This window comes from Ixodes scapularis, unplaced genomic scaffold (genome assembly GCF_016920785.2).
Source record: "Ixodes scapularis isolate PalLabHiFi unplaced genomic scaffold, ASM1692078v2 PGA_scaffold11__112_contigs__length_91849675, whole genome shotgun sequence".
NCBI classification, from domain to species: Eukaryota; Metazoa; Arthropoda; class Arachnida; order Ixodida; family Ixodidae; genus Ixodes; species Ixodes scapularis.
The window spans coordinates 11,671,912-11,684,097 of NW_024609837.1; the positions used below are offsets into that span (position 1 = coordinate 11,671,912).

A 12,186-nucleotide genomic window follows, 5' to 3' on the forward strand; every position below is an offset into this window, starting at 1 on the left:
CCTTTGTCCCTTGCTTTGATGCTTATATTTTGTATTGCATTTTTTTGAGTATAAGTCTGTTAGGGCTCCACGCGGGTTCGCAGTTTCCCGTTGATTTTATTTCTGAACAACTGACTCGCTGCCTAACTCAATATAGCTACACGTAAAAAAAAAAAATGAATAAAAAATATAAAGAACCGGGCCCATTCCATTCCCATTCCATTCCGGGCAAAAGGCATCTAATTCCATTCCCATTCCATTCCGGGGTCACAAAAATGTGGAATGATTCCGGAATCATTCCAACTCCGGAGTGGCAACTCCGCAACACTGGTTGGAGGCACAGCAGGGAGAATGCTGTTCAACGTCTTCGAGCTTTATTCACCTTTAAAACACGAGGCAGAAAAAGTGAAGAACCAGAGCACTTAACAGGTCTAAATTGAAAACAAATAAAAACATTTTCTCAACGAGACTAGGGACTTCTTGCTAATATGTAAACCGGAGAAATCCCTCTTCCATGCACGACAAACTCTTTGCAGCACTACCAATAAATTGGCTCGACTGCTCAATGAACTTACGACTTCCGCGTTTTTTGAATTCACAAAATGGTAATAATGCTTGTACGATCGATGAACGTGAAAAAGAGTTCCGACAAGCTCGAGCGTGCCACACTCGAACGCCAACCTATTTGTGCGCACACGTGCGTAAAGTGAAACCACGATGGGCACCGAATGCGACCACAGGCGCCACAATGCGGGCCACTGGAACAATAATCAATGTGGGATCAAGAGTCTGCACCAAGATGATACGGCATACCCCGCACAATCCTTCCGTTGTGATGTAGTCGCTCGCGCATGCCCAGAGTTCTTCGGCCGTGCCTCGCCTAGACGGTGTCAATATGGGCCTTGCCAACTTTCAACAGACAGTATCACCGAAGCCCACATCTATTGGCGCAGGCTTACATCCACTGCCAAGGGAGACAAGATTGAGACTGCAACAAAACATCGCAACGGTCTTGGCACACCGTTTCTCACGTGCGTGCGCCATTACTTTGACCGTTCGTTCACAAGCACTGGATCTCCTTCGCCATATTTAAGGTTCGGCAAAAGCAGACGTTGGAAACCTAGTCTCTCGTAGTGCGACCTTCCACTCGTTTGCAGTAGGCACCTCCCGAGCTGCCACTAGGGTGCCTGGAACGAGTCGCTGTCCGGTGCCTTCGGCGTCCCATCCCGCCCATACATCGCAAGCCAGTTCCGAAGTGACGACAAACGACAATGCGGAAGACGTCGTGTCACACGTCGAGATGTTGTGGCGACCCAACTCCAGGTTGTGGAGGCTTGCTTGGACTGTCCAGCTAGAGAGCAACCTACAGCAGAACCTGCATCTGCAAACATGCACCACCACTGCCACGACACCACCAGGATCACACACTGGCAACACCGTGACAGGTTCCCAACGGACCACATTCGAGGAGGCCGTAAACACCGGTTGAGGAAGTGTTCCGAGCACCGTACCGCCACCTCCGTACGACCCACATCTCGACTGGTCGTGTCCTTTGACCCCACACCTGTAGCCGGTTCCACAGCTGCATCACTGCACACTCTCCTTGCCACCCAAAGTCACCCTTGAGTAGTCGTACCATAGTCTAAGCCACCAATGAAGAACTCGTAGAACTGCACACGCTGGCTTTTACCGTCTTGTGGACCCACGGCTTCCTGGAGACAAAGAAGTCTATTACCAACACAGAAGTGGTAGTCGACAGGCAAGGACGGCGGCGGACCTGTTCGACCCGACCGGAGAAATTCCAAATTTATTAGAACCAACATCTCGTTCCCTCGCAGTATTTTGTACCGTACACATTTCTTTAAAATGGGTTGACCATCTCGTGGCAAAGCCTTCACACGCACCACATTCACTGGGACCCAGGACAACCATAACAAATTAAGCCTGCGTGTCTACTTTCACGCGGAGCAGGCACAGAGTGAACCATCGCCATTTATAGACAGAACTTTGATTGCGTCTGCAGCCCAAAAACTTGTTGCGCTAAGCAGGCATGTAGCCAGGGTATTGATTCAGGGGGGGAGGGGGGGGGGGGGGGGGGGCCGCCCGGTGACAAAATGCTGTATGAGGGGAGGAAGGAGAGGTTTCAAAAGGGGGGGGGGGGGGGGCAACATGCCCCCCCCCCCCCCTTACTCCCTTTTCTCTGAATACCTATGCGCTGGGTGCAAAGGTATGATGTCTGGAATGTGCCTCCAACTGCTGCGTTTAGCGTCCTATTCTATCCAAGCAAATAAAGCGGTCCTGAAACAGCAACAAATGATGTCGCAAAATTTGGAGTGATGTCCTGTCGGATGTCGCGATCCCAGCAGAGAACCATAAAAATCCCATAAAAAAAAGAAAAAAAAAAGAAAGAAAGATTCTAAGTGTGGGTGTTGTTGCGGCGTTCCAACTCCCGGCTACCAGGGCTTCCATAAACCGTCAAGCTGGCGAGCAACCAGCGGCAGAATGGGCGTCTCCCGCACCCAGCTCTGTCTCTACGTCACCAGCAGGATTCACGGCAGGCGACAGCACGACACTCGCACATTGTCGTGGGGCAAAAATCGAGGGACCGAATTTGAGGATGTGGTAGGCTCACGGGTCAAAGACATGATCCAGGCACTGTACGCCATCTCCAAAAGCTAATTGAGGAGAGCCCCTTACCTGAACCATCCGAATGTGCCAGCAGGACGACGATCCGTTTCGAAGTGTCGCAACAGCACCAAACACTGTGCTGCAACGAGGCCACAAAAACTGTGCCACAACAACTTTGTCAAAACAACTATGTCACAACAACTTGCTGCTACAACTGTTCGACCTCGCGGAACTCGATTACGTCTTTTTGCGGCCGTTGTCCGTCGCAGACGGCGGGGGGTGCGTGTCAAGATGGCTTCGCCGCGACAGACGGATCCACGAGGACCCGATGTTGCCCGATTTGCAGCAAAAATGCCGCCCCTTGACCTAGAAGCAACAAATGGATAGGGTTGTACTATAAATACACACTGTATGGACACCCCCACGATAAACACAATGTTTTGTTATGGAGGTGGACGTCCAGATTAAGACTAGGCATCTTTAGGACAGGTGTGGAGCACAGTGAAGGCAAAGAGTGGAAGCTCCCAGCTTCAGAAGCTACTTCAACTGCCTCATAGTAACCTCAACCTATAGTACTCATGCACTACAACTTACGTGTGCGAGCTACCATGCTCCGAATAAACTGTTTCGCACTGGATTGTCGAGGCTAGCGTAGCTTCCGCACTGCTCCAAGTCCTTCGCACGAGAGCGAGAGAAAATGAAACGAGAGACGAAGCCACATGCTCTTGCAGCTGGGCCCGAAAGGTACAGCACACTCTGTTGCCTCTCACCGCCCCCTTTTAGGGAGAAAGCACCGCAAGTTACTTTAAACTCCGACGTTTGCAAACACGTCCACCGTTGACGTGGGCAAGCTTATTGGTTTCATTTTTTTATGGGAAGAGAACAACAGGGTGTCTCCAATAGCGGCCAGGCTCTTTGTATCGACCGAGATCGGTTTCTTAACCTATCGCGCTACGATTTTGAGCAGCGTTGCCTACAGGTGGTGCATTTTTTCTATAAACTTCGCAAAGACCAAACTTACCTGAGGAAAAAGTAAAAAAATAAAATAAAAGAAAGACGTCTACAATTCTCTTTTATGCCAAATTAGAGTGCAGCTCTTGAGGAAGAGAAGGGGAGGGTATGCCCCTCTTCCCCCTCCTCTTCTGCTGCCCTCCCATTTAGCGGGGAATTTTTTCAGCTAAATTTTTTTTCCACTAAATTTAGCGGGAAAATTTTCTCACTAAATTTAGAGGGGTATTTTTTCCGCTAAATTTAGCAGGGAAATTTCCCCACCTAACTCGGCGTGGAAATTTTTACGCTAAATTTAGCAGAAAAATATTTCCGATAAATTTAGCACGGGAAGTTTTTAGCTAAATTTTCCGAGGAAATTGTTCTGTTAAATTTGGCAAAGAATTTTTTCCGCTACATTTAGTGGGAAAGTTTTTCTGCTAAATTTAGTGGGTAAATTTTTCTGCTAAATTTAGCGGGGAATTTTTCCACTAAATTTTGTGGGGAAATTTCCTCGCCAGAATTTAGCATGGAAATATTCCCGCTAAATTTAGGCCCCGTGTGACGTCACGAGGGTGACGTCACGCATGACGTCACTCGTGACCCTCGTGACATCACGTGTGACGTTATTATAGGAATGTAACGTAATGCAATGCACGGTTACACTGACGGCAACGGCGACAACGCTCAAACCGGAAACGGGCGCCTAAGAGCTGCACTCTAAAAAGAAAAAGGCTCATCTCTTATGGGAACGCAGCGAAGCCACGGGTCTTCAAACAATAGGGCGCCCTATTGTTTGAAGACCGGTGGCTTCACTGCAGTACAAACAGGTTCTGTTTTTATAACGATGAAAGATGTGAACTTGTAGATTTCGTAGTATAAAGAGGGCAGCTGAAGGGTTTATTATGAATGTTTGGCTATTTCAAAGTAATGACGTTCATTGAAGCAACATATTGTTTCAAGATTTGTCCTGGGACAGTTAATACTGCCAATTAGCCCCGAGAGCGAACACAAGCGTCGCTGCGGTCGCCGCGCCCGGATTGGGTGAGGTGTACCGTGACGTCAGGGGGAGTACTCCGCTCCGCTATCTCGCATCGGCTCGCTTCCCAGCACCGGTTTCCTGGTTTGGCATTGTGTGCCGCAAGCTCTTCGAGGAGCTGGACTTTGTTTACCCTGTGTACAAGACGTTGAGTTAGGCCGATATTGACGTGCTTCCGTACATTTTATAAGCCTGCTTGTCCCTTTTACTTTTAAAATTGGGTTAAAAATCCCGAAAGCTATCGGTGGAGGCCATTCCGCCGATGAACCTCCCCGTCCGTCCACACGACACAAGGCAATCTTGCGAGGGGTCGGTGAAGCGGTGGCGCGAGTGTTTCAGACGCTGGGATTCTGTTCCTTGCACGTTTGTGATTTAAGACGATATTACATCCCGCTTTCAAGGCATTTGAAGTGGCATTTATATCATGGGCCTTTGGGTGGTCGGCAAATTAGCTCGCGACCCCGACTCTGCGCTGCCACTCTACATGCGCTGGTTCGCAGATGTTTTAAAGGCCCTGCGTCTGATGATCTTGAAAGTGCTCGTGGAACAGGGTTGTTTTCAATAAATGTAGCTTCTTCGTGAATTAATTATATAGTTTACACACGCATGCAGGCATATTTCTTAGAAGCTGCACAATTACTGGAAATTAGTTTGTATGGTAGCAGCAAAAACGGCCGAATTGCCCCCAGTTGTCAGTATGATATGTATTGAACTGCCAAACTATGCACGGCAATAGTGCCGTAATATGCAATGTTTATACTTTTTCCTGACATTCTTTATTCCAGCCTTGGGTATTCCGAAAATACACCGTTTAGTCTGAATTGTCATTTCCAATTAAAAGGGACACTGCTGCAGGTCCCCAAAAGCTTCCTCAGCGTCCACACTCCCTAGAACTGAACTCTCTGACATCAGAGGCAAACAGGAGTAAAAGCAAGCATTCGAACGTCTGTCCAGTGGTAGATGCAGCACTAGCAACAGAAAATGTGGAACCTGTGAAGGGCGACAGTCTGCGTGAGAAAAGCTTCTGGTATTTTAGCTTCAGGACAATTCGATTTAAGTAAAATTTCAATTTTAGGGCTTAAGGGGCTAATAACTAGCTAGACACCTTCGCTTACGTTTGTTATACATTACTTGAGGGTTGATATAAACTAGTCCACAGATACCACCCGTGTAGTCCATTGATATACTATCCGAATCCAGCAAAGGTCAAATGCGAGCAATGTATATAATAAATGTTCCTTGTTTTTTTTTTTTTTTTTTTTTTTTTTTTTTCCTACTTTGCCCCTGCATTTGGGCTGTCTTACTTGTAATTCTCTCTTCATGGCCCAGACTGTATCTAACATGTTGCTCGAGCAGCATGCAGCTTTTCTGCTTCGGCGATCTTGTTTAAAAACTGATATACAAAAAAAAAATAATATACATAACCTGCCAATTCATTCAGACCATCAGCAGCATTTATTGTGCAAAATGTAAATCTATAGTGATGCTCCTGCAATTGTGGCCATATTTCTTTATTTTCATATACCAGCTGTGATTCGTGCGTTGCCTGCCCTGTCAACCATGCTTAAAATGTTGGTTGAAGTTTCGCCTGTAGCTACAGGCCATACCTCAATAAAGGCTCATATAAAAATTTACACTTCCTATAAAAAACACGCCAAAAAAAAAATCAAATAGAAACGAGCGCGCCGACAGGTAACGTCGTCACAGCCTCCACAGGGCGAGCGTGCCGAGTCGGGGAAAAATTCTCTCCTCGCCGTGACGTCACCCCGGTTCGCCGTAAGGGGGCGCCACGCGAACTTCTCGGGGCTAATTGCAAGGGCGCCAATGCCAAATGCAGCTGCAGAAATGTCTTTTGAGACCGGTTACTCTTTTAATGAATTTAGCGTATGTCTGTTTGGGCATTTTTAATTTTTGTTTAAAAGAAATAAGAACAGAGTAAAATTAAGCTTTGAATATCAAAGACTTGGGAATCTAACAAAAATAGGCCCAATAAACCCCGAATTTCCAGCGAAAAATATAACTCAGAAAAACACCCTCCGAATTTCACAAGAAAATTAACTAAAAAAACACGGAATCCTGCTTATAACATTGTTGGAAGTTCTTTGAGCCAAAAATGAGAGAACGATGCACAAAAAATATAGGGAAGATATATACAAACATGAAGAGTGTTCCAGTGACACTTGATAGACGGCGCCAGCATTTTCTCTTTGTAAAAGATATTTAGATATATTAAGGCACACGGCTGATATCAGTCGCAAGCGTGTGAGCTAGGGAGCCTTCATGTGCGCTTTGCTAGGGTGATGCCACCCTTTGTAATACCACTTGCCGACAAACCAGCAGCCATTTTGTTCCTCGGCGATAATCCGTGGGGCTTATAACCCTCCCGGAAACAAGCACCTTATCTCAGAAGTTCGGAGCAGCATTGTGGAACCTCCGGAGGGAGGATTAGCATTTTCCCCCTCGGATGGGATTACTGATGGACACAAACGCCACTTTCCGGCGCACGGGGAAACAATGAGAGAAACAAAATGGAGGTGGAAGAGGGCGTGGGAAAGGGAAACAGGCAGTTGGCATCACTCTATGCGAAGCGCACATGAAGGCACTCTAGTGTGAGCCAGCCTTAACGTCACCATGAAGAAATCCGAAAGACCCACCCAAACCAGCAAGCCACGGCGGTGTGACGTGCGGTCGTTCCGGCTGCACCGCCACGACTGGCACTGTCGCCACTACGGGCTGAGTTGCAATGCCGTGCCGTTCCACGTTGTGGAAGTAAACGACGTTCGCCTGCGGCTGCGCTTCGTCACGGATGGAGGTGGGGACCCACTGCAGTGGCTGGGCCGTGACGGTGTACGAGCCACTGGGATTCGTGGGGACTGGATCTTGCTGGAACTCTTTCGGAGCTGCCGCAGCCAGACCTAGAAAGAGCAAACGGATGGATGTCGCAGTGACTACACTGTAAAAAGCGTTGTTTTTATAAAGAAAGGTTACTAAAAAAAAAAAGCTGCAAACTCGATATAAATGCAGTGTGTGCAGGTGAGTTATCTGGTCAGGGGGCACAATATAGGGGCTAACCATAGTGATAAGTCGGACAACTAGGTAACTGAAACTTGTTAATGAACTCATTAATTAGTGAAAATAAATATGTGGTTCCAATTAGAAACTTGTTGAGTGTCATTTAAAACAGCTAAACAACTAATTCAGCCAATTTTAGAGACAAAGCAGAGTTGTGTGCAAAGGTTATCCCTCGTGTGACAGGCGCAAGGCTGGTGGTGCAAAACATAATGGATAACGTTATCTGTTACTGGTCAGTACTCTGCAAATTTCTTATTGAAACAATATGTCTATTTTTACTAATTAAAAAGCGGAGTAGGGAAATACTTTAAGCACACCATACTTAAAGTACTACTTCAAGTAGGTTTAGAAAACTTGTACTTTACTTGAAGTAGGGTACATTCTCTGAGCATGTACTTGTACTTAAGTATTTTTTCTAGTACTTTCGGAGGGAAGTACAATCGCCGACTTCAAAGTATACATATCCCCAAATTTGGTGATGTTTGACTTGTAGCACAAAATGATGCCTTGTCAACTCTAAAGAAATATGGCAAAAAAAACCTGCAACATCTAACGCACGCACGCACGCACACACGCACGCACGCGCGCACGCACACGTGCACACACACACACACACACACACACACACACACACAAATGGTGCATCGTCCTATGAAAACGCGCTATCATCTTTCGAGAAGTCACTGGTCATTTCTCCGAGTGAAGTAATGGCGGCTATAATACCTATACAATGAAGAGCCTTATAAGTTGAATGTGTCATATAGTTTGTCGGCGAAAACAAAACTACCCCTTGGCCACTTGACTTTATTCACTATTTGCCGCCATTTCCGAAACTAACTGACGCACCCAACTAACTGACGCAACCCCTTGAGGCAAAGCATACAAATTAAAGAGAAAAAAAACAAAAACGAATGAAAAGGCAATATAAAAGCTTGTGTTAAAAAGTACTTATACTTTAGTTTAAAATTACATAATATTTTTAGTCCTTCACTTTAAGTACATTGCACTCGGTGTGCTTCCTACTTTACTTGAAGTATATAACCTCTCACTTACTTTGTACTTTAGTTTCAGTACTAACAAACAAATTTTAGTTGATTGTGTAACTTATTGCGGCAATTAACCCCTTATATTATGCCTCCCTCGCTGTATAACTCACCTTTTAAGACAGCACCAGTGTAGCTTCCACGGCTTCTTTTTAAATAATCCGTAAAGCCCCAAAAACGAAGCGTTCAATAAATGCAACATTTCTATGTGGGAAATAATTCCCCCGTGCCCATACGGCAAGTAGAAACCAGATGTCCTCAGCAATGATGTGTAGTAGAGAGAAGGCTAAGAATGCAAGTTTCAGCTTTGGAAACTGCTGTGCAGGATAGGCACCTTGCAGGGCACAGACCCAGGAAGTTTACTGCAATGGAAGGAACCTAGAAACAACGTTACTTGTAGCCTTAGCTGAGCTCCGAGTCAAAGGGACCATCAAATGATTTTTGAAACTTTTTCCTCCTTAGCTTTCCTCTTCAACTCCAAAGCAAAATTGAGACACCACGTGGCTGTGACGTAATATTTCACCGGACGCGATGACCCCCAGCTTCCATCCTACTTTCCAGGCCCACCATGAAACCAGTCATTCGCGAGTGATAATAAGTGCTGCCAAGGCACTCCTTGGCAATGAACGCAAATACAAACATTTGTCGACGGACGAGTGAGTGAGCTGGGTTTGGCCGACGTGCTTTGGCACTGAGGATGCGTCGCAGTGAAAAGGCGGAGAGCTACCGAAGGAAAGGAAGTAAGAAATGGTCCGCTATATTTTCATATTTTCGTACCGAAAAGCAGGCTTTTGGCTTTCAACCCTCGTGTACTAGTTTTCTTTTGGGCACACTAGAAGATATGCAAATATTGAAAACCCCAACCTAAAATAATTTATCCCCGCCCAACAATTAATATCACGGTCCTTTTAACATAAAATGGCAACCCCAGTGCCTGCGACAGCCAATAGACTTTTTTCATATTTGCGCGCCATCTGTCAGACGTTGCGCCAAACTTCTTCCGTTGTTTCAAACGCGGTGACCCACGTTTGATGTGACGGGCAGGGCGCTGCAACGGCAAAGTGACGCGACGCTACTGCCGTGTTTCGCTGCGCAATCATTAAAAAAAAAATGAGAAGCCAACTAAAGTAAATATATGGATTGCATTTGTTTTTATTTTCAACCTGAACTTCTTATGGCGAATCTCTCTAGTTAGTAGCGTTGGACCAGGACTATCCAAGTGGCAAAATGGCGAGGACCACGCCGCCTGCTTCTACCGAGAGCTTTGTCAAATTCTCTCGATACATGAAGCTCCCCATTGCTGTATTGATGGCTGGTCAAGGCCATCAATACAGCAACTGGCACAAATCCCAGATTTGTGCCAGTTGCATCCGCAGCAACCAGAACGACGGCAACAATAAAGACATCGGGACAACTGTGGCTACAGATTCTTTCACGAGGTTGCTTCTTGCGCTTGTCATGTCGTGTGCGGCAAAAAGGTTTCCCGGTGCCTAGATTCTTGGTGTCGTTTCGGTCATACTGAACGAAACCAGTGCAACATTCAAAACAAGGCTCACTAATATAATTCATTTTTAAGCATCAAATGCCTCCACTCCATCCCAGAAAACCGACGACATCGAATGAACCAGCCCGGAGAAGTCTATGCGGGCAGGGGGAGGACGGTGGAAGAGCCTCAAAGATGGCGTGGAGACACGATGGTTCGCCCGTCCGCTGAGAAATGGCCCTAATAGTAAAAATGTCTATAAAAACCCTAAACTGCAAGAAAAAAGAAAGACATTTACAATCTTGTGTAACGCCAAATTAGAGCGCAGCTCTTGAGGAGGAGGAGGGGAAGGTACAAAGAGAAGTCTATGCCCGTCCTCCTCTTCTGCTCGCCTCCCATTTAGGAGAAAATTCCGCTAAATTTAGCGGAATTTTTAGCAGGGAAATTTTTCCGCTAAATTTAGCAGGAAATTTCCCCCGCTAAACTTAGTGGAAAAATTTGCCCGCTAAGTTTAGCAGAAAAATTTCCCCGCTAAATTTATCGGAAAAAACTCCCCGCTAAATTTAGCAGAAAAAATTTCCCCGCGGTTACGTTGACGGCGACGTCGACACCGCTCAAGATGGAAACGGGTGCCTAAAAGCTTGCGCTCCAAAACAAGTTTAGCAGTCCTGCATAAAATCACAGTACAGCCACAGCTATGGCTGCCACAATTCATGGCGGAGTCGTTGGGCATCGGCGTCCGTGGGGTGCGAGAAGATAAGCGTTTGGAACGAAATAGACGTATGTTCTGTTCCAAACGCCTCCGCTTCGTTTCGGTTCTTTGGTCCAGAGCACGTGAAGCCCTCCTCCTAGCACAAGCTCTCGGTACTGGCAGAGCTACAACAAAAATTTTATCAACCCTTTTTTTTTCTTTTAGCAAAGTGCACAGGGCATTGGTTACTACAAAAACCTCAAGTATAAAGCGGGTTATTAACGCCATGGCGTAGCTCTATGGTAATTCCTCCACTTCGCATGCAGCAGACCCAGGTTTGAATCCTGTGGGCAATGGGCAATCTTTTTTTTGAGGATTTGGCTACGTAAATGACGGGCATCCAACAATGGACATCATTTCCAGGTGTGGGAAGAGCCCACAACAGCTATCGCCATACGAATAGCGCAGCTACATACCTGCCCCCGAAGAAATCGCCAGAGCGTCGGCTTCCGTCGGATCTTGAGGCTCTGCACACAAGAGGTGGTTCCAGCATTCAGAATCGCACCTAGCTGTGAAATGACACTGAGACAACAGACCAGTCTTGACGGCCACCATTGCGTTGCCACATTGTTGGGCCCCTTCGGAGACCTGCGGCTCTGCAAAGGACGAGCTGGAATTCAACCTGTTGCCTTCAACTGAATGTCGAAATTGACAGTTTAATAAAGTACAGACCTGGATTTGTGTGAAACGTAACCTTTGTCACGTCCGTGTAATCTGGTGCTTCACCTAATGGGAAAAATATACGACACGACAAATCAGATTTTGACAACATGTTCCCATTAGAGAAATGTTATCGGGAACATACCTTTCGTAAGAGCTGGCACTGGGTTCCCAGGTTCCCAAACTTCCTCGTACCACTCTGGCTCTGTGAGTGAACAAGAAACTGAGACCATGTTTAATAAAGGTGATGCGTTGTAAAGCCCAGAGTATAAAAACAAAACAAAAAAAAAAAAAACAAGCATTAATTTTAAGACAGACCTGATTTAACGGATACAAGATTACTGCCAGGCTCTTTGTCCTGTTCAACATATTCTGGTGGCTCTGGAAATGCAGGGACGGCACAGCAACACATTAGCTTATGCTAAAACACTATGAAAACAATACGGTTATGAGATCCCAAAAGGAGGCTTAGCTTGAGATGCTACGAGACGTTTGGCTTATGCCAATATACGAAGGAGGGAGGTACGTGCCTACGCTTAACAGT

The 12,186-nt window shown here is 46.2% G+C and overlaps 1 protein-coding gene and 1 long non-coding RNA gene across 2 annotated transcripts in view; both read right to left on the bottom strand.

Annotated features, from left to right (window-relative positions):
* Positions 1-331: 331 nt before the first annotated feature.
* Positions 332-7,778, bottom strand: LOC120844403. The gene is made up of 3 exons (XR_005716387.3): positions 7,288-7,778; positions 2,677-2,973; positions 332-1,691 (listed from the first exon to the last, which is right to left on the bottom strand). It is a non-coding gene; the product is annotated as an uncharacterized LOC120844403 (long non-coding RNA).
* Positions 7,779-11,371: 3,593 nt separating this feature from the next.
* LOC115332158 overlaps positions 11,372-12,186 on the bottom strand; it is a 43,723-nt gene continuing 42,908 nt past the window's right edge. The window contains exons 12-15 of the mRNA XM_042289139.1: positions 11,961-12,023; positions 11,788-11,847; positions 11,655-11,708; positions 11,372-11,578 (exon numbers count right to left, since the gene is read on the bottom strand). Of these exons, the coding sequence (XP_042145073.1) occupies positions 11,391-11,578; positions 11,655-11,708; positions 11,788-11,847; positions 11,961-12,023 (365 nt within the window). The 3' untranslated portion in view covers positions 11,372-11,390. The remainder of the gene's footprint in view (positions 11,579-11,654; positions 11,709-11,787; positions 11,848-11,960; positions 12,024-12,186) is intronic.